Below are 23985 nucleotides of genomic sequence, written 5' to 3'. Positions count from 1 at the left end.
ATATACATTGTCAATTTCTATTCATTACGGAAAATACAACAATAAATGCGCCATTAAATTGTTTTTGCTGCCATCATTTTCTTCGTACCCGCCTGAAGACCAATTAGTTGGTGTGTGTCACTCAACCATCTGTCACAAAGGTTGACCAATAAAACGATGTCTAATCCTTACAGAAAATAACTAAGTAGCGAATCAATGGACGCAAAGAATGCACATATATAAATATAGTTTTATACAAGGGAATATAAGCTTATTCCCTATTAACTTCGAAGCTATTTGATCCGTAATCAATTGAAAGTGCTCCTCAGGAAATTAAACTCCGAGTGAAAGGAAGCTACCAATTTACACAAATGTTGACTTGCTTAACGGATAAAAATTTTAATTAGAAATGAATTTTCCCAGTTGTGCGCTACTAATGGATATATTCAAAAGCTCACAAAGTTTGCCATAGTGTTATATGACCATGGCAAGGAACGGAACATACAACTTTACGTCACTAATGGAAGATAACGTAACTGCTAATTCTACACAAAAGAATCCACCAACATTTAACGAAGCCTTTATGACCAGGACTATTGTTCTTGGTCTAATGTTTCTGATGGGACTAATTGGAAATACAGCAACCATCATACAAATGTATAGAATGAGAAAACGAAGGTCAACAATTAACACATTGATTATTAATTTGGCTTTAGCTGATTTACTCATTACATTTTTTATCATGGGTGCTGAAACGATTTGGGCATCAACAGTCCAATGGTATGCCGGTGATGCTATGTGTAAAATAGTGAAATTTTGTACAGCGACAGGATTGTTAGCGTCCACGTATATTACTGTTGTGATAAGTTTAGACCGATGTTGTGTTATCATGGACCCTATTAGTCGCCATAAAGCCCCAAAGCGAGTACGGATAATGATCTGCATATCGTGGATACTCAGTGCCTTATTTAGTTTACCTCAGGTAAGACCTATGTAACACTTGGGTGTTTGATATTGGTCAAATTGAAACCCCACTTAACTTTTTGTAATAATTTAAGCTATTTATCAGAATTAGAATTGTCTAAAAGATCAAGTGACCAACAATTTAAACATTTTATACAACGTCCGTTATGCTCACCTGCTTCCTTCGGGATGTATGTCTTTAAAATATAAATATTGACTTTTTACAGGTTTTACCTGTTAGAAGATGTTTTTAAACGCGGTATACTAACTCCTTTTTAATGCATATTAGATAATTCTTTTCCAAAGTAAGTGGTGGTATTATACAAGAAGTTTAATATGCTATGTGCTAAGAAAGCATGTAGAATGATATAAAATCATATCAGAAACGGGTCCTTTAAATGGTATAATTAATTTATGAGCCTGTGAACAAGGAATTAACTACTGAATCAGAAAAAAGGAAGTTACCAAACATCACTAGTTTCTGAGGCAGTGGGTTGTTAAAGATATGCAGATTTAATCTGTTCTGAAATACATAATTTGTTCATGAACAAGCATGACCGCACTTAATACATGTCAATCCTACACATGTTGCACACAGTTATCCCTTATTTCCATAATTAATTATAAACAAACAGAACAACAAATATTTTACTTATTAATCGCCTTTTCTGACCGAATTTCATGTTGTTTTGACGACCGATTTGAAAAAAATATTTCAATTCGCTCGAAGGTATGTTTCAACATCTTAAGTACCAGTCCATTCATACACTGCCTATGGTAAGGTGATTCATGGTGTAGAAAAACCCATGGGTCAGACGATGTTTTGTATGCTACATATGAATGTGATAATAGTCCTTTTTGTATTTAGATCTGTACTTTTGAGAAAACTACTGGTTAATCTCCCACTGAAATCAATCAATTCAAGAACGATTACTCTTGCAAAGTGCTAATTTATATTTATATAGATTTTATCTCAAAAGTGCAACCCCAAATGAAAAACTAAAACTAGTTATGTGATCTATAACGGTTTCTGAACAAAAAATAAAACTAAATTCGGTGGGTTTTTGACATGGATGAATCACCTGCTGTCTATTTTTTTTTATAAAGACTGATACTTAACAGTTAATTTTCAAAGGATAATGTTCCCGGTATGATTCTTACAACGTTTAATCAAGTACAAGATATTGAAACAAAACGGAAATGTTAATATGATTATATTAAAACAACAGCAGTGATGTAACCTATAGTAATGTAATTATATTGCACATCCTATTAATATATTGTAACAAAAGCTAACAAAATGTCTAGAACTGTCAGCCAATAAAATAATTTTAAAAGGATTTTTAAGGTTATCAGTATATATTTATCAAATCCAAACAAAACTCTAAAGAGTAATATTGTTTATTTCTATTAGCTACATCGCATATTCCAAGAGAGATTTCTACCGATGCTGACAATAAATAATCTAAACATAGTTCCTTATAGTGAACATTATATAAACATCATGTAATTGAAATGTGCATTAAAATCATAAAATGAAATATGTTCATTTGGAAAAGTCGTATCAAAAATCAATAGACAATAAAAAAAAACTAAACAATAAAGAAAGCATTTGTGGGTAGATGAACTAACAAATATATGAAATGAATCCGAGTGTATAATAAGGACACATTAACCATTACAACACAACGGGTAGATATCTGCGATGTATAGAAAAGCAAATTTGTAATTAGAAGCCGATGGTAAGGTGATGTATAGTGTATTGCTACCATTAATTTGTCTTGATTTTAAGACGAATAGATGCAAAACTGATCTGAATTTAAATGTTTCTATAAAATGAACGAATAAACAGTATGGTAAGGTCTTATACATAATCACAGACCTGTGTGTAAAGAAATTTGGATGTGGGTAGATTGATTGATTGTTAGGGTTTATCACCCAAGCAGCAATATTTCAGCTATATTCAGGCGCTGAACATGACGTAGATAATACAATGAACATGAAATGATGATGGAATGAAAAATGGGATGGGACACAAGAATAATGGGGTCGACAAATTTTGATTGCCACAGGAAATAGCGAAAGGTGGGTAGGGTCGGGCAACTTGGCCTCCTGTGGCGGAGCCTTATGGTTTATACTCCGGGAGAATACTACAGCAGGGTTTTTTTAACGTGCGAGGAACGTGGCATCTTTCCTAACACGGTGCACCACTATGGTTTGCGGTCAGGTTTTCCGTATTATAGCCTGACAACCCCATTATGTAACACGCCAGGGGTACCCCATTCCACCACCTGGGGCACACATCCCAGTTGCTCTTTGGGGAAAGCGCCCTAGCCCCCGGCTACGGTTCTGAGCACCGTAGTGGTGCACCGTGTTGAGAAAGATGTCACGTTCCTCGAATACCACAGCAGTAGGAACATTTGCGCTCCGCCACAGGAGGCTAAATTGCCCGACCCTTCCCATCCCTCCCATTTTTCTTGTGGCAATCAAAATTTGTCGACCCTATTATCCTTGTGTCCCACCCCGTTTTTTCATTTCATCGTCGTCGTTTTATGTTCATTTTATTATCACTTTCATGTTCATCGCCTGAATATAGCTGAAATATTGCTGCTCGGGCGTTAAACCCCAACAATCGATTTAATCAATTATAACACCTCCGACCACTGTCCGGAACACGATAACTTTCTGTTAAAGCAAAGTTATACTAACGTCAATAATTCATAATAACCTCGGACCATTGTCTGAAACCTCGGAACATATTGTCCGGAATACAAATACTTCCTGTTAAGGCAAGTACGTCAAAGAAACATTAACAATAATGAATTAACTTCCAGTTACAATAAGTGGGAACTCTCAAAAACAATATTACTCTTGCATCACTTCTCCAAAAACACATCCCAAAACCACATAAATTCCAATCTTACATTTAGTCTGCAACAGTATAATCCTATACTTCAAATCACCAATCGCACATCACCCCTTCGCTCCTTCTCCTTTCCTATCTTTTTGGCCAGCTATCCCACTACTAAATGTCGATCTCCATTTTCAGCTCACCTGAACCAAATTTGTTATGAAAGTTCCTTGTGGTAGCCTGCATAGAACTGTTGTGGGGATTTTTGATTCGTCGAAAAACATGGACGCCCTTACTAAAAATAGAACATAGGGGTCAGACAGCAGATTTTTTCATATATATCCAAAAGCATTAGGTTTAGCTAAATTCTGATAGAATTAAAGTGTTCAGCATGATGAAATCTATCACTGGTCAAATTTTGGTTTTAATCCGTTAAGCCTTGTTGGAGGTATTGCCCTTTACAACGATTTTTGCTATTTTTAATATTTCTTTCAAAAATCGTCTCCTCTGGCACTACTTAACAAATTGGAACCAAACTTGGTATGAATGTTCCTTGGGGTATCTTGCATAGAATAGTCCTGGGGATTTTTAATCCGTTAAGCCATGTTGGAGGTATTGCCCTTTTCAACGATTTTTGCTATTTTTAATATTATTTCTTTCAAAAATCTTCTCCTCTGGGACTACTTGACAAATTGGAACCAAACTTGGTATGAATGTTCCCTAGGATATTCTGCATAGAATTCGTTGAAAAAACATGGCCGCCGTTACTAAAAATAGAACACGGGGTCAGACAATAGTTTTTCACATATATCTCCTAAACCGTTAGGTTGAGGTGAATTCTGACAGGGAGAAAAGTGTTAAGCATGATGAGATCTATAACTGGTCAAATTTTGGTTTTAATCCGTTAAGGCATGTTGGACTTATTGCCCTTTTCAATGATTTTTGCTATTTTTAATGTTTTTTCTTTCAAAAATCGTCTCTGATACTACTTGAGCAATTGAAACCAAATATGTTATGAATGTTGCTTGGGGTAGCCTGCATAGAACTGTTGTGGGGATTTTTGATTCGTCGAAAAACATGGCTAAAAATAGAACACGGGTCAGACAATAGTTTTTCCCATATATCTCCTAAACCGTTAGGTTTAGCCAAATTCTGATAGAGTTAAAGTGTTCAGCATGATGAGATCTATAACTGGTCAAATTTTGGTTTTAATCCGTTAAGCCTATTGGAGTTATTGCCTTTTTTTCAACGATTTTAGTTATTTTTAATGTTATTTCTTTCAAAAGGCTTCTCCCACACTACTTGACCAATTGAAACTGAACTTAAAATAAATGTTTCTTGGGATATCCTACACAGAACTGTCTTGGAGAATTTTGATTCGTCGAAAAACATAACCGTCCTTACTAAAAATAGAACATAGGGGGTCAGACAGCAGATTTTGCATATATCTCCAAAGCCGTTAGGTTTAGCTAAATTCTGACACAAGTAAAAGTGTTTAGCATGATGAGATCTATTTCTTGTCAAAGTTTGGTTTTAATCCGTTAAGCCTATTGCCCTTTTCAACGGTTTTTGCTATTTTTAATGTGATTTCTTTTAAAAATCTTCTCCTCTGATACTACTTAACCAATTGAAACCAAATTTAGTATGAATGTTCTTTGGGGTATCCTGCATAGAACTGATGTGGGGATTTTTCGTCAAAAACATGGCCGCCGTTACTAAAAATCAAACATAGCAGTCAGACAGTAGTTTTTAGCATATATCTCCAAAACTGTTAGGTTTAGGCAAATTCTTTCAATAGTTGAAATGATCCTTATTATTAGGACTACAAAGGTCTTCAGGGATAATAGTTTTCAGATGACTCCTTGTAGGAGTTACTGCCCTTGAAAGGAGAAAAATGACTTTTTTCAGAGTTTTCAGTCAATATATTGAAAACTAAGATTAAAAGAAACTTTCAATTGTTGAAAGATCCTTATGATAAGCTCTACCAAAGACTTCTTGAGTCCAAATTGTTGGACAACTTTGTGTTAAATTTATTGCCTTTGAATGGCAAAATTCAACCAGATGGGCGATCCAGGCTCCTGGGAGCCTGTTATTTTTAAACTGAAAACCAAAGCCCTTATATATTGTTCAACACTATTTTAATTATCATATCTTACAGAACTAACCTAAATTAAGCACCAATTAAACACCAACTTAGCACCAATTTTCAATAAATCAAAAACTTTGACAACTACTTAAAACAACATCCTACATGGGTAAGATGAAACTGAGCTTCATCACCTTTCCTATCGTAAATCACTTAATATCATGTCCCGTGCAGATCCGGATGTTGAAAGAATAGGCCTGCAGCAGCGTTAAGTTTGTGGTAAAAGGCGACTAAATAGTGCTCAGAACCCTAGCCGGGGGCTAGGGCGCTCTGCCCACAGAGCAACTGGGATGTGTGCCCCAGGTGGTGGAATGGGGTTCCCCTGGCGTGTTACATGCTGGGGTTGTCAGGCTATAATACGAAAAACCGGACGGGACTTTTCATTTTAGTTTGAATGACCCTAACGACCTTATTTAAGTTTTTCGAGTTAACCTTAATTATAGTGCACGTGTCGATTATGACGCATATATAGAAAAAAGCTTCAGAAAAGTAGGGTTGCTTTAAAGTTGGAACTGGGAGTTGACGCACATAGCAAAATAAAATTTGTCGTTGATTTTTACCTAAACCAATGAATGACTCGATGTTTATATTAGTAATCGCATTAAAGCGTTAAAACACTTGCGCAAGGTCAATGTCTTACAAATCACTGTAGCTTAAGTAATGAACTGGTGGATGGCGTAAAACCAGACACATATTTACCTGAATAACTTACTGTAATGTACTTCTATGTCGGATGACGTGAAAAGATGACGTTACTAAAAATGAAGTAAAAAATTAGTTATTTTTTTCTACCTGAATATTTGTTCTTGTGGCAAAAACCTAATTTTGATGGCGGTACAGCATTGTGATATGTTAACAAATGTGTCCTCACGTATATGTAACCCCACTGTAGCACCACACATAAACTATATTATGAAAAATTACAGCCCTTCTCCAGTGACGGAACAGAAATTGACGCACAAGTATATAAACAAGGCATGTTCGACGTGTAAAAATAAAATACAAATAAATGATCAAAACCACCGGATGGTCCACATTTATCGGAGAATTTAGGTTCAATGTTGAAAAAAAAGGACAAAGGCATATGACTGAGGTATCGGCATGTCGCAGGAATGTTAGATTTTGGAGTCTTACTAATGATTTACGATGCAGTGTAATTGACACTTCGTTTGGTAGTTTTCTTAAATGGGTATAACCTACGTCACCGGAAGTGTTAACGGCAACACACTTCTTGATGTCAAACACACCGCTTGAAGGTAAGTTTTATCTGTCATTTCAATAAATGAAGTTATATTATAAATCGAATACACACATAAGGAGATGGACATTATAGGAAAGCTAACTATGTAATCAACCCTTCCGAAATGTCATTCACTTTTACAAACACCCAACTACAGCTGACAAATTACCTGTGCACCTTGGCGATTCTGACAATTGTGGCGCTTGTATTTCGGTCATTGAATAACATAAACCATAATTGTAATTAAAAATGGAAATGAAATAACATGTTTTATGCTAATTATAAAATTGATTGATTTGGTAACGGCCACTAATTCACAGATTACAAATTTTGTTCGTTTAAAGTACCAAGTCGTGGCCATTTCATCACCAAATTCGAAAGTGTGAAGGAACCACTCTTCCTTTTTTATAGGATAGTCTGACAACTTACATGACGAACCGGAATAAAAAGTCAAGTGTCCTGATATTTTTTGTTCATGGCACATTTACTCCTTATTATTCATTTAAATATGACCTAAACGCACTTGTAATACCTTTATAAATTATTAAGGTATTGCATTAGTGTTATTTTTCACCCGAAAAGATAGTTGAAAATATCAACCAGTGTGATCTTCATGTTTTATTTTCAATATTTGTAAATAAATAAAATGATATCAAGTATAAAGATCAATATCAACACTTTAACAGTTTGCATCCCTCAAACATTAATGAAAAAAAATATTCACAAAAAATATATCTGTTTACAACAGCCCATACAATTCTATCAAGATGTTAAACTTTTATTTGTACGTCTTTTTATGTCTGCTTAGACCAGAGACAAATCTTTATGCAAGCCCCCAATAAGTACATTTATGTCTTTTCTGTCTGCTATGTGGTCTATAAGTTTGTCCCTATCCTCAAAGTCCTTACTGCAATAGTCACAACTAAACTTATTACACTTTCCCCGTTTTCTCTGTCATTGTGTCTGTTTAGACCACGCTATGTAGCGAGGGAGGCTCAACAGTTGGCACACATTTTTTCTCCGTAAAGGCTTTTCGTGTGCTTCTCATAATTTGATTTGCTGAAGAACACAACTGAGCAGGTGCCACATGTATATCTTCCCTGTCTTATGTGACGACCTTCGTGTTGCCTAAGGAAAGAATTTGAAGTTAATGACATCCCACAATACAGGCAAATAAACGGCATTGCTGAAAGAAAAATGAAATACTTGCAAAGAATACTTGTAAAAATTAAACTTATTGATATGAATGAAGAAAAATTGAAACATGCCTTGAATCCGTTGTTGTCCTTCACCGTTAAATATTTCATAGAAATTTCATTTTCTATTGAATTGCTAGTCGTTGTCATGCATTAATTTTAAAATAAAAGGACAAAATTTCAAGAAGATCCATATAGAGTTAAGTTGAAACAACTTAAAAAATCCACATGCATAGTCATTCTAGATATTTTTATTTTCTATTTAGGTTTTATTGTTACAGTGTTTGAACAATGAGAGAATTAATAAAATCAAAGTAGCAGCCACTAATTCAAGTTTGCAAAAAATAGGTCAAAGTTTAACAATGGAACTCAGGGGCGGATGCAAAAATTTTAGGACAGGGGGAGGGGTTCCACCAAGGGTTCGGGAGGGAATGTGGTATCAGCTTTTTTTTATTTTTATTATACAGTTTGACAAACTACTAAACGATAAGTTTTCATGTTATGTTGTTCGAGGAGTTTGGTTGTATATTTGCATAGCTAAACTGCGAAATGAAAAGGTAGATAAATTAACAAAAAGTATAATTTAGTGACATAAAATTAATCTAAGACATTCAGAATAATGAAAAAAAAATTATTTGAGTACAGGTATTATATGTTTATTGAATATACAAAAACTAAAACATGGAATCAACGTAATTTACTGTTTTACATTAAAGAAGGGGGATAAGTAAATCAGCACTTTTTGCTTATGACACGAAAATATGTGTGGCCGGTTACACTGGTTATGGTGTATGGCCGTTACCGAATCAATTAATTTTATAATTAGCATAATACGTGTTATTTCATTTCGATTTTAAATTACAACTATGTTTTGTGTTATTCAAAGACCGAAATACGAGCGCCTCAATTGTCGGAATCGCCAGTTATGCTGCACAGGTAATTTGTCAGCTGTAGTTGAGTGATTGTGAAAGTGAACGACATTTCGGAAGGTTTGATTACATAGTTAGCTTTCCTATAATGTCTGTCTCCTTATGCATAATTCGATTTATAAATTTAACTTCATTTATTGAAATGATAGATAAAACTTACCTTCAAGCGGTGTGTGACAGCAAAATGTGCGGCCTTCAGTGATATAGGTTATACCCATTGTTTCTTCGCATTTGTACGTAAAGATTGATTGATTGTTTAGATTTAACGCCCGAACAGAGCAGAAATTTTTCAGCTGTATCTAGGCGATGGATCATGTTTGTTTGTTTGTTTGTTGGAGTTTAACGTCCGAGCAGCAATATTTCAGCTATATTCAGACGATGAACATGAAATGATAATGTAATGAAATAGGGATGGGACACAAGGACAATGGGGACGACAAATTATGATTGCCACTGGAAATAAGGCGAGGTGGGTAGGGTCGGGAAATTTAGACTCCTGTGGCGGAGCCGTATGGTTCCTACTCCGGGAGAATACCACAGAAGGGTTCTTTAACGTGCGAGAATATGTATATCCGTAAAGGAGAGGAAACTCACCTATGAGCAAAAAAATTCAAGAATATTTCAAACCTTGAATTATGAAAATATGTGCACATACATCTGTTTTGATAATATTTAATTGCAAGATTTAAACGTTTATTATACATTTATGCAATGAAAAGATGAAAATAATTATGACTGATATTACTTTGTAAAGTACGCTTTTTATCAAATCGGGTTACTTTTTTCAAATACAAAACATGCATACTGTAAGAAGTTGATTCCAAGTCCAATATATGTACAAACAGTGGTTTAACTTTGATGATCAAAGTTTTTATATTGTTTTATATAAAGTTATTCAGAGGTTCATTGAAATCACTTCTCGAACTGATACAGTATTGCCTAAATAAGAGGAATTATCACCAAGGGGAATACTAGTAGGAAATAAGGAACCGACACTTTAAAGTAAATGACAGAATCAAGCAAAACTGATAGACACTCTGAGAAGATAAAATGAGAAAATTACACTCACTAAAATTGACATGACTCGAAGACTTCTAAAGTGTTGAACAGAATAGATATTCTCAGTTTGATTGCAATTTTAACAAGAAAATACTTTAATTGGTGAAACATAACCATGTTATTTCATCTCCGTGAGAAAAAATACAAGCGAGAAAGTTATTCAAAAATTTCTGCTGAAGTGTAAAGCATCGACGTTCTTGGATTTGATTTATTCTTTTGACACTTTGGTATTTATTTTTATGTAAACACTTAAGTTGGATATAAAGCGGTGATCCATCAGGTTAATTAATGGATCAAGGTTTTGAAGCTACTTGACAGTTCCCATTGTTTTAATTAGTAACGCATTCTTAATACTAATTTGTGTGTCATATAACTGTTAGAACGCTGTGTGATTAGCAAGAATGTTGACGTCAAGTAAAAAACGTTAAATTATCCCCATGAATCGAACCAGTTTCATTTCATGGAGTTGCGTATTGCGGTAAAAACTTAGTTAAATAGATTTTGAATCGAACAATTAATAAACTGATTTTTCATAATGTAACTAAAACCTTAATAGTAAATAAATGTTCGTTAAAACTTTGTTTTAAAATAAAACAAAATTGTTTGTTTGTTGGAGTTTAACGTCCGAGCAGCAATATTTCAGCTATATTTAGACGATGAACATGAAATGAAAAAAAAAGGATGGGACACACGGATAATAGGGTCGACATATTTTGATTCCCACTGGAAAAAGGGAGAGGTGGGTAGAGTCGGGCAATTTAGCCTCCTGTGGCGGAGCCTTATGGTTCCTACTCCTATCCAATACCACAGCAGGGTTCTTTAACGTGCGAGGAACGTGGCATCTTTCCCAACACGGTGCACCACTATGGTTTGCGGTCAGATTTTCCGTATTATAGCCTGACAACCCCAGCATTGTCTGAATATAGCTGAAATATTGCTGCTCGGACGTTAAACCCCAACAAACAAACAAAGAAAGACAACCCCAGCATGTAACACGCCAGGGGTACCCCATTCCACCACCTGGGGCACACATCCCAGTTGCTCTGTGGGCTTAGCGCTGCTGCAGGCCTATTCTTTTATCACCTGGACCTGCACGGGTGGTTTTAAAACAAAGGTTTTATTTCCCTTATTCGAAGGGTTTTGATATAAATTAAAGCAGGAAAATATCTTTGAAACATTTTAGGTCTACTCTAAAAAGGTAGAATGTAACATAACTCACTACTTATTAAATAAGCTTTTACTTAAGAAATAAACACTAACAAGAAAACATCATCCAACACCAAACTGAATATAAGAGATGTTTATTTGTTGGAGTTTAACGCGCGAACAGCAAAAATAACATGAAATGAAAAAGAACTGGGACACAAGGACAATGGGTTTGCTTGTTTGGGTTTAACGTCCAAGCAGCAATATTTCAGCTATATTCAGACGATGAACATGAAATAATGATGAAATGAAAAAGGGATGGGACACAAGGATAATGGGGTCGACATATTTTGATTGCCACTGGAAAAATGGAGAGGTGGGTAGGGTCGGGCAATTTAGCCTCCGGGAGAATACCACAGTAGGGTTCTTTAACGTGCGAGAAACGTGGCATCTTTCCCAACACGGTGCACCACTATGGTTTGCAGTCAGGTTTTCCGTATTATAGCCTGACAACCCCAGCATGTAACACGCCAGGGGTACCCCATTCCACCACCTGGGCCACACGCCAGGGGTACCCCATTCCACCACCTGGGCCACACATCCCAGTTGCTCTGTGGGCAAAGCGCCCTAGCCTGCAGGCTAGGGTTCTGAGCACTATTTAGTCGCCTTTTAGGACAAGCTTAGCGCTACTGCAGGCCTATTCTTTTAACACCCGGACCTGCACGGGGCCTTTTCAGTTAAAGTGGTAGCAGCTATATATTTCTAAATTGGTTTTCGAGCAAATTCTTTCATATTTAAGCTTTCTAAATTTGATGCTGCATGTTATACTCAAAAGATATAACTTTATCTTTTTTGAGTTATGGATGTTATGAAAAGCTATTAATGCACCTAACTACGTTTATCTTTTCTCACAAAATACGAATATAAAAGAAGAAATATTTCTAAATTTAATAAAAAGATAATAGACTTAGTAACGAAAGCTTCACTAGATTACAATTTATTTCTTCTGTGTTACGCAACTTTAACATGAAAATAGATGTATATGTCGAAGTCTCGCTAATTCACGACATATTACTATGCCAATGAGATATATTTTCTAGTAAATTGGGGAATAAAACCAACACCTCACTTCTTAAGTTACAATTTTATCGGTTTGCGTAGATGAAAATATAGCAGCAAATAAATGTTTGTTTCTGATTATTCCTGGTCCAAATGAGTTAGGAAATAAAACAACATATACTTGTATATCATTCTGTTGAATGTGGTGATATGACGTTTATAATATTGTTTCTCTCGATTACATTATAATCTACATAAATTTGAAAAGAGCGTAAGTATTTTGTTTTATCTTGAAATGCTATTATTTTGAGACTCGTGCAGGTCCGGGTGTTAAAAAGAATAGGCCTGCAGCAGCGCTAAGCTTGTCGTAGAAGGCGACTAAATAGTGCTCTGCCCACAACAACTGGGATGTCTGCCCCAGGTGGTGGAATGGGGTACCCCTGGCGTGTTACATGCTGGGGTTGTCAGGCTATAATACGGAAAACCAGACCGCAAACCATAGTGGTGCATCGTGTTGGGAAAGATGCCACGTTCCTCGCACGTTAAAGAACCCTGCTGTGGTATTCGATAGGAGTAGGAACCTTTGCGCTCCGCCACAGGAGGCTAAATTGCCCGACCTTACCCATCCCCCTTTTTCCAGTGGCAATCAAAATTTGTCGACCCTATTATCCTTGTGACCCATCCTTTTTTCTTATTTCATGTTCATTGTCTGCATATAGCTGAAATATTGCTGCTCGGACGTTAAACCCAAACAAACAAACTATTATTTTGAACTTAATATCTACATCCATGATCATTCTGGTAAACCTCTGGTTATTCAGCTACAAAAATGTCTTTTTATGGAATAAAACTAATTTGAAAAAAAAATGTTAAATTGGAAAAATTAACCAATGGAACAAAGGATCCAGCGGTAATCATAAGAATGTAATCCAGGGACAGATCAGACATGGAAAACAGACGTACACAACAAAAAACATAAAGTAACTGAAATATAACACATACAAAGTAACAAAAGCAAATGAGCAACTCGGACTCCACTAGAAACTGGGAACATGGACCAGGTTCTAGAAATACTCGCCGAGTTGCTAATGAAAAGACAAGTGTATGGTAGACGAAAGATTGATTGATTGTTATCTTTTAATGCCGTTTCGGCGACTAGGGCCATATCACGGCAAGAACATTGAATGAAGTGGAAATCTTAAAAGCAAGATCAAAGTCTCTTCATAAAATAAGGAAATTAAAACAAGCAGCTATTTACATATAAAAAGGTACATAAAATTCTGTCACCATGGACAGCAGCACATGCAACGCTATCGCCATCTTTTGAGCCATCTGTATACACCGTCGAAAAATCTGGATAATTTGCTTTAATTACAGAATTTTTTTGTTGTAAAAATAAAGGATTGGTATCGGACTTTTTATATTCACGCAGATCAAAAATGAAAGAGGACAGGAAAACTATGACATGTTGATCAAATCAGTTTTCATGGCGCCGATGGCTAGACTTGATCCGTGCAAGTCCGGGTGTCGAAAGAATAGCCCTGCAGCAGCGCTAACCTTGTCGTAGAAAGGCGACTAAATAGTGTTCAGAAATCTAGCCGGGGGCTAGGCGCTCTGCCCATAGATGTGTGCCCCAGGTGGTGGAATGGGGTACCCCTGACATGTTACATGCTGGGGTTGTCAGGCTATAATACGGAAAACCTGACCGCAAACCATAGTGGTGCACCGTGTTGGAAAAGATGTCGCGTTCCTCGCACGTTAAAGAACCCTGCTGTGGTATTCGATAGGAGTAGGAACCTTTGGGCTCCGCCACAGGAGGCTAAATTGCCCCATCTTACCCATCCCCCTTTTTCTAGTGGCAATCAAGATTTATCGACCCTATTATCCTTGTGTCCCATCCTTTTTTTTTCATCATAATTTCATGTTCATTTTATCACCCTTTTCGTGTTTATCGTCTGAATATAGCTGAAATATTGCTGCTCGGACGTTAAACCCCAAACAACAACTGACAATAATTATTTTATTTCCTCTCAGAGTAGACTCCCTGTGACCGATTTTTCTTCAATTCTCCCGGAGTAGGAACCATAGGGCTCCGCCACAGGAGGCTAAATTGCCCGACCCTACCCACCTCTCCCTATTTCCAGTGGCAATCAAAATTTGTGTCCCATTCCTTTTTCATTTCATCATCATTTCATGTTCCTATTATCATCAATTTCATGTTCATCGTCTGAATATAGCTGAAATATTGCTGCTCGGACGTTAAATCCCAACAAACACACAAACAGAGTAGACTCCCTGTGACCGATTTGTCTTCAATTTTCAAGTTAGTTAAAATTTGCCTTTTACATATTTCCCATCCTATTATCATTTTACTTTTTGTTTCCTGTTGATTTTAGGTCTACTTGTTTTCGTCCTGGTTACGCCTGAGATATTGAGACGTTAATTAAATGTGGGGCCTGGTAAACAAAATAATTACCAAGATTTTTTCTTTGTTCCGTCGTTCTTAATTTACACCCTAAAAGTATCAAACATTCATCAACTCGGTAATTGTACTAGTTCTCTGTCAATAACTTGGAATGTATTGACTCCACGAATGTGTATTTTGTGTTCTATATGACTATTAAACCAGCAGCAAACACCCTACGCTATGGAGATGGGTTGTATTTTATATACTTTTTAAAGTTGTGATGTCGGTCTTATGATCATTATATAAAACTTCCTTGTAGAGTGGGGTTATAAAATGTATTTGCAGACAGTAGACTCATTAACAATGGTACAACTGCAGCAACAAACGCTGCTTATATATTCCGTGTAGAGGTGGCGGGTCGCTTTGAATTACTGTTTTTCCCTTTCTTTATTTTAAACATCATTTGTTTTCACTGCATTATATTTGAAGACGATAATTTTATCGACAACGCAAAAATACGAATATCATTTCGTTCCTATGGTATCAAATGAAAAAAATAATTATAGTGCCGAGGCAAGTTGATTGATTGTTGGGGTTTAACGCCCGAGCAGCAATATTCAAGCTATATTCAGGCGATGAACATGAAAGGGATCACGCCAGGAGTACCCCATTCCACCACCTAGCCCCGGCTAGGTTTCTGAGCACTATTAAGTCGCCTTTTACGACAAGCTTAGCGCTTCTTTTGACATCCCAACCTGCACGGGGCGGCCGAAGCAAGAAATTAATCATTGGATGGTTTTGTGATTTACATGTACTTGTTATTTGAGCATTGTTTAAATACTGTTTTAATTGAGTTCACATAAGAGATGCTCGATTCATCTAGTATTTCTAGGAATACAGATTAAAACTTAACTTTGATCCCAACCTAAAAGTTTTGTGATGTTATGACAGAGATTTCTTATTTTTATAATACTACTGATGAGATCTTTCTCCGAGGATTAAATAGAGCGTTGTTTTTTTTCCATTTATTGTACAAGAGTAGACAATGCTTAACCATTCACAACCAGCAATATTTTTCATATAAGTGCGTACTATTGTTCCTCAAATGAATGAGTAAAAGTTTCACCAATGTTCAATTAGGCTATTATCCTTTGTTGTTTCTTTATGATTAAATGGCAAATGGAACTCATAATAAACCAGGATTGCATATTTATTCTACCAGACTTGACGTAGATATTTGGCCATTAATTATACAGTCTGCCAGTATTTATTGCAAGAACATCTAATCAGAAAGGAGCTCTTTTCCATTGTACATTAAAAGTGCATTATATTGCGATTCATAGTTGGAAAACACTTCATACATTAATCAAACGTTTCATTCCATGGAATGAAAAATGCCTTATAGAGTCTAGGTGTCAAGCAATTGTTCTGTTTCCGCGTATTTATTAGTGTTAAGTCACTTGAAACATTATTTATGTTGAGTATTGCGGAATTCATATGTAATTGTCAAGATTGACCAAAATGCTGTGATAAAAGAAACACAACAGTTTCCTAATCTCTATGGCTTTTTTTTATCAATATGAAGAAGTACATGTTTCGCGCGTATTGTTAGCATAGCAGAACAGCTTAAAGTTTACTACAATCGCAATAACGTAAAGTCCTAAATCTTGTCTCTCTTTTTGTTTTATATTGGTACTTTGCTTTCATCACATGTGCTTTTTATTGGTTTTGTACAAGTTGTATATAGATAAATTACTGTAGAGCTGTCATGTTGGTTGTTTTGTCTCGTTGGCGTTTACTCACATCTTTTAATCATTAACTGGATAAAGGTTATACTGTGTAGTAAATAATGATCTAAATATCTCTCTTCATATGTAAATTTAAGTAACGCTTTTGCTGTATGATATTGTTCATTTATTAACACACCCGGTCTATCTGTTTTTAGAAGCCGTTGACGAGTTGGTTATTAGTCTAGTCAACAACGCTGAGCAAGATTCACTTGTTGCTAGTCAAAAGACTGATGTCAAGAAATGCAACATTCCTCTCTGACAAAATTAAAACTGGGTTTATATAATTGGTCTTTCTGTGATAACCGGAGAAGTCATTATAGGATTTAACACTGTTTTTCCAGAATTGATTGATGTGTAAAATTGGACCATCACTCACAAACCCGACATAAAAGTCCATATAATTCCTAACTATCTTAAATATATAAATATTGTTTGTTTGTTTGTTTGTTTGTTGGGGTTTAACGTCCGAGCAGCAATATTTCAGCTATATTCAGACGATGAACATGAAAGCGATGATAAAATGAACATGAAATGATGATGAAATGAAGATGGGACACAAGGATAACAAGGTCGACAAATTTTCATTGCCACTAGAAAAAGGGAGGGATGGGTAGGGTCGGGCAATTTAGCCTCCTGTGGCGGAGCCCTATGGTTCCTACACCGGGAGAATACCACAGTAGGGTTCTTTAACGTGCGGGGAACGTTTGTTTGTTGGGGTTTAAGGTCCGAGCAGCAATATTTCAGCTATATTCAGACGATGAACATGAAAGTGATGATAAAGTGAACATGACATGATCATGAAATGAAAAAAGGATAGGACACAAGGACAATGGGGACGACAAAATTTCATTGCTACTGGAAATAGGGAAAGGTGGGTAGGGTCGGGCAATTTAGCCTCCTGTGGCGGAGCCCTATGGTTCCTACTCTAAGCTAAGGCGACTAAATAGTGCTCAGAAACCTAGTCGAGAGCTGGGACGCTTCTGCCCACACAGCAACTGGGTTGTATGTCCCAGGTGGTGGAATGGGGAACTTCTGGCGCGTTACATGCTGGGGTTGTCAGGCTATAATACGGAAAACTTGACTGCAAACCATAGTTGTGCACCGTGTTGGGAAAGATGCCACGTTCCTCGCATGTTAAAGAACCCTGCTGTGGTATTCGATAGGAGTAGGAACCTTTGCTTTCCACCACTGGAGGCTAAGTTGCCCGACCCAACTCTACCCATCCCTTCCTTTTTCTTGTGGCAATCAAAATTTGTCGACCCTATTACCCTTGTGTCCCATCCCTTTTTTCATTTTATCACCATCATCATTTCATGTTCATTTTATCATCAATTTCATGTTCATCGTCTGAATATAGCTGAAATATTGCTGCTCGGACGTAAACCCCCAAGTATCAATCAATATCATATCCGTAATTACAGTCATCGACTAATAAAAACAAAATGAACGAAAGTATAAACATCTAAACGTTTTCTTCATGTTAACATTATTTTTGTTTGTGTTAACCTTATTAGTCTCGTTATACGAACCAAAACTGCTGTCCTAATGAGGCGTAAAATGTGCGGGATAAGAGTTTTTGTTCGTTTTCAATTTTTCAGGGTTCTGTGCCGAACAAATGAAAGGTATCATCACTGCAATCCCAAAACAAACATGTACTTCAAACGCGAATCACAATGTTATAATCTAAATATTGTTTTATCAATCTACGAGTAAATGATGTAAAATGCTAATAACATACTAAATAAAATTGTCGGTGTGTTATTTGTAGAAGTCGTATTCATTGAAAACAAAGTAAATACTTTCACATTCACTCAGCAAAACCTCGTCGGAGAGCGAATTCTCCGATCGACCCAGTTGTTTAGTTCTCTAGATAACAATCGGTCTGATGTCTAAACAATGTATAGCTATACATCAAATCGTAGAACTACTGAAAGGACTGAATGCCTAATTTATCACTTGAAATATTCGTGGCTCTAGAAACCAGAATAGAGTTGACACTCAACCAATTTCGCTACTAGATTTCTTCGACATATAGACACTATTAAGAGAAGTTGTCATATTAACGTTAAGAAGGAAATCTTTATCATGACAGTATCAGTTATTTTAATTAATATTGATACAATATTCGTGCGACTGTTGCCGCATATGTTTTAATCTCATTTAAGCTACTTTATTTGTTGCTTTTTAGTTGAAAATATGCACCAAATATCACTGGATCTTTTGTCTGTAATTCGTTGGGAAGTAACGTGTACAAAATTATCCTTATAAAGCAGAAATCTAAGAATTTCCAATTAACACTGTCAACCTGCGCACTTTAAAAAGTCACCAACCGTGCACGATAATTTTCACTCTGGTTCGTTATTTTAATGCAATTTGTCAATCTAACTCTTAACATTTTTTTTAGTTGATCCTAAAATATATCATATTTTCTGTAGGTATTTGTATTTAGTGTACAGAGAGGACCATTTGTAGAAGACTTTTATCAATGTAGAGACAAGAGTTATTCTAATAAACATTATATGAAGATGTACTACATGTTTTGTCTGATTACACAGTTTATGGTACCGTTAGGAATAATGGTAGTAGCTTATAGTCTAATATTCTGTACAATATCCAGAAAATCTAAAGAGTTTAGAGGTGAGTAGGATCTGTCATAGAAAACAAAGACAACCTAAGCTAACAAGTAAATAAAGTCTGTGTAACGAGTAAGCTAAGTTGTAATAACGAGGAAAGTCATTATAACGAGTTATTATGCCTTGAAACTGGTTATCAAATCGTTACATCGACTGTAAAAAAATAATATTTGTCACTAATGGCCTTCTGTAGACAAATTACATAAATTTAATACATTTTATAGTCCGTACATAAGTATAATTATCACTAACAATATTATTACTGAACGGAGCTGTTCATTTAATTACAAACATACATGTACATGTAGTAGGAAACATTTTTACTTTTGGATCAGATAAGTTATTCCTATTTGTCAAAAAGTGTTACATTAAACAACAAGAGGAAATTAACTTTCTTATGTCTGGATGGCACAGAAATAGTTACTGTCATTTCGTCGGATTAAATTTTCAAATAAATTAGTTGTCATTCCGGTAGATTCTTTTTTTTATGCAAAGTAAGCCTTCAAATTTGATTCGAAACGAAGATAATTGTTTTTTTTTTTTCAGAACCGGAAACAGCGTCGAATTCATCAGATATTGCTAGAGGAGCTGTCAGAAGTACATTTATGCGGAAAGCAAAGAGAAAAGCTTTACGGATGTCAATATTTATAGTAGCAACATTTATCATTTGTTGGTTCCCATACTACGTCATTTTTACTAAAAAGGCGTTCGGACAGTCGGAGGAAACTTATGACGAGACATTGCTGACAGTTTTAACAACAATTGGTAATTCGAACGCAGTGCTGAATCCGATCATTTACGGAGCTTTCCACTTGTGCAAGGTGCATAAACCAAGGTTAGTCGGGAAGGCCGCTTTTTCAAAACCCAGTAAAACGCCTGATAATGGGTACATCTTCTTATTGGTTCGATACACAGATGTCAAACGTATCAAAATCAGACCAAATGAAATTCGTTTGGATATATCAAATTCTTGAGGTCAGTGAAATTCTGCTGCTTTCTTGCATTAAAAAGTGCATGTTCTGTAAATACTGATGTTGTTCCATCTTCTCATTGATGTAGATGGTTTACTGGGTTTGTGAATGAGCGATGCTTCTGTGTAGATTTAGTCTCAAAAGTCCGTTGTTATTTAAATAAAAAAAGGGAAGTGTTACTAACTATGCCAAAATAATCAGTAAAATGGGAAACAATAAAGACAATATCTTGGGATACGTTTTCTTTCTCTTAGTTAAAGCTATGTACATGCTTTTGGATGATAATGGCATATAGGTTAATAGCATTATCTGTTAGTTTGCATGGATATTATAATATTGCTTGTTAGTGCTATTTATCTGTTTCTTGTCATTCCAACTGTTTTATTTACGTTTCATTGTTAAAGAAGCACATCAGGCTGATTTTAATAGATTAAACATATTTTTTCTACTTTATTACGATAACAATGTAGATCATATTACAAAGAGCATGATTTTTCTTTGAAGTCTTTCGTTATTATTTTATAAAATTGCTTTTGCTGATTTACTAATTTTTTTTCCTAATTTATCACTATAAAAATATCGACTAAGTGCGTAAAAGTATTATGTGCCTCCCAATCTAAACAAACCTTTTTAACAAACAGAAATTGCATAAGTTGCTGCAAATGCCCTTTTAAATATTGCTCTTCTAAATCATTTTTTTTAAATATTGTTGCTTTTTACCTGTGTCACCAACGGTCACATAAGAATTTGTAGTCGCTCCACTCTGTACGTGCATCCGTTTGTCTGTTCACGTTAATGGTTATTCACACTGCAATATGTAACACAATAAGGTATTTAGGCTATATATAGTTCAATCTCTGATCAGTGATTAAATACATATTGAAGATGTGCAGTTCCTGTTGTGGATAATTTTTTTTACTTTTTTCTACAATTTGTGTCTTCTGAACCTAGCCAATCTTGTCCGTTTGTGTTGGAATGGTATCTACATAGCGTAATTTTTAACTCAAAAAGGACTAAAACATTATTCAAACTTAAACATGCAAATTGATAATGTGCACTTCGTATAATGGAGAAATTCTGATTTTCGTACAGTTAACTCTGCTATTATTTCAACATTATATGTTATCATTAGAATATAACATAGGGAAATTTGTAACCCGTACTGTAGTTTATTTACTTGCTTAATTATTATATACATTTTGATGAAACTTATGTCCTGACAAATATACGACAGTGACGCAGTTCCAGACATGTATTGGTCTTTTTAGAGATTTTCTAAAGCAGATATAGTATATGGAAGATTCATAGTAGAAGTATTTGTACTTGCATTATATTTCGTGCATATAGAAACATAGTGAGTTTATATAGATTACTAATGAAATGTTATGAACTAATACGCTTTTTTTAAATACCTGTTGAGCAATGTAAGTAATTCAATATTAAAACATTATTGATCATTGGTTTCGAACCGAGCTTATTTGCATATATATATGTATGACATCGGAACTGAATATAGACTTTTTTACAGCTTGCATTGCTAAATTGTGTTCTGATTTTTGTAAAATAAACATTTTCTATATTGAAAAAAAATGTTTGTTGGGGTTTAACGTCCGAGCAGCAATATTTCAGCTATATTCAGACAATGAACATGAAATTGATGATAAAATGAACATGACATGATGATAAAATGAAAAGGGATGGGACACAAGGACAATGGGTTCGACAAATTTTGATTGCCACTGGAAATAGGGAGAGGTTGGTAGGGTCGGGCAATTTAGCCTTCTGTGGCGGAGCCTTATGGTTCCTACTCCGGGAGAATACCACAGTAGAGTTCTTTAACGTGCGAGGAACGTGGCATCTTTCCCAACACGGCGCACCACTATGGTTTGTGGTCAGGTTTCCCGTATTATAGCCTGACAACCCCAGCATGTAACACGCCAGGGGTACCCCATTCGACCACCTGGGGCACACATCCCAGTTGCTCTGTGGGCTGAGCACTATTTAATCACCTTTTACGACAAGCTTAGTGCGTGCTGATGTAGGCCTATTCTTTTAACACCCGGACCTGCACGGGGCCAAAAATAAAGTAAATAAAAACAAACAATCGATGCAAGATAAATGCAATTATGAAAAATACGAACTTAAGACAAAACAAAGATAACCGACAAGGAATAAAAAAATGACTGCAAAGAAACGCAGATCGTTACAAGTAAATAAACATTCCGAGAGTCTCCATAAGCTGTGAACATGGACCAGTAATTGTCAGAGCTATTTCTCTCTTGAAACATCCACAAAATTGACCTTGTTATGTCAAGTAAACTGAAGATGACAATTTAGTGAGTCCCCTTCTAAGCGATAAAAGCTATAAAGTGATCAAACTTATGTCATAATTTATGTAAAAATCATAGACTTATCGATGCTGCAAAAATTGTTATTTATGTACATTTGTATTTCAAGAAAAACTACATTATTTTATCAGGATGTAAATAATGAAGTACATGCAGTATTTTATAAAATTTAATGGCCTAGAATTCTCCCAATGTCATTATGTATTACAGATAACGGTATCATCCTTGAGACTAGTACTACACAAAACCATTGATCTCTATAATTAGTTAAATGTATCGGGTATCTCAAATTATTTCATATTCCTCTTGATCAGAGGCAATTAAATTTATCTTTAAGATAAATCATTGAAGTTAAATGATAAAAGATGCAGTTGGATTGTTTATTTATTATGATTAAAAGCCCTATAAGTTTGCTTCTTAGTTAATAGATAAAGCAGATAATACAAAGTGTGATAGAAATCTCGCAGGCAGCCTTGAAAACTATGGCTATTAATCGAAACATGATTTTAACGAGTACGATTTTGTCGTTTCAGGTTTATGAAAAGAGACAAATTGCAAGGGGTGAGCGATAAGACACCGTTTATAAGAGGACGAGATGATGATAAAGGTAGAAACGGTACGAACGGTGGTACCAAGATGACTCTGCTGGCTATGCGAAGAAACACGGTTATTATGTGCAAGTGTAACCAGACTCCGGTAGTCATGGAAAAGGGAAAAGTTCCTTGTATTATCATCATGTGTAAATGTGAAGAGGAGGGGAAAGAGTCAACAACAAAAACATCATCCTCCAGCGATACGTGACTTCTGCCATTATTCTTAATGGTTCCAAAATTATGAAAAAGTACAACGATCACGCAGTTAAATAGACAAATTTACCTCGTAATAAGAAAGAGTGTAAAATGCGCGATGAATGTGCTGGAAATCATCAAACGCACTGTTCGAAGGATAATATGCGAGAAGGAGTTCTAACCATTGTTAATGTATTTTGTTACGTTTCATTGTATTTCCTCTCAATACATTTTTTATTACTAGCAATGAAAACTTATAATTACTTGAAACTATGGGCATAAGAAAACTACAAATATCATCCGTTCTAAGTCTCAAGAATGTTTCAAAATTGAACCATTGTGAGAAAGATCCTTTTATCAACTACTAATATCTATGATTTGAAAGAAAAATTCCATAAACACTGAAACGCTTTGATAACGTCTTTCAAAACTTAATAGTTGTTTTACAATTTGTACCTTATTTTTACGATATGTGGAATA

The 23985-nt window shown here is 35.5% G+C and overlaps 1 protein-coding gene across 2 annotated transcripts; it reads left to right on the top strand.

The window, feature by feature from the left end:
- Positions 1-246: 246 nt before the first annotated feature.
- LOC148622839 (gonadotropin-releasing hormone receptor-like) lies at positions 247-23758 on the top strand. Of its 2 annotated transcripts, none has more exons than XM_088573086.1 (4): positions 247-961; positions 19201-19402; positions 19945-20233; positions 23251-23758. In XM_088573086.1, exons 1-4 carry the CDS (start codon positions 458-460, stop codon positions 23516-23518), a joined length of 1263 nt encoding a protein of 420 aa, XP_088429212.1. In that variant the 5' UTR covers positions 247-457; the 3' UTR covers positions 23519-23758. The 2 variants fall into 2 exon arrangements, with proteins under 2 accessions (XP_088429212.1, XP_088429213.1); XM_088573087.1 differs by having other exon boundaries at positions 19945-20373.
- Positions 23759-23985: the final 227 nt, after the last annotated feature.

The sequence above is a fragment of the Perna viridis genome, chromosome 3 (assembly GCF_037379345.1).
Source record: "Perna viridis isolate PV_CMFRI_1.1 ecotype Kerala chromosome 3, ASM3737934v1, whole genome shotgun sequence".
Classification (NCBI taxonomy): domain Eukaryota; kingdom Metazoa; phylum Mollusca; class Bivalvia; order Mytilida; family Mytilidae; genus Perna; species Perna viridis.
The sequence above is the reverse complement of the archived record's forward strand: the minus strand, read 5'-3'. Positions and strand labels throughout refer to the sequence as shown.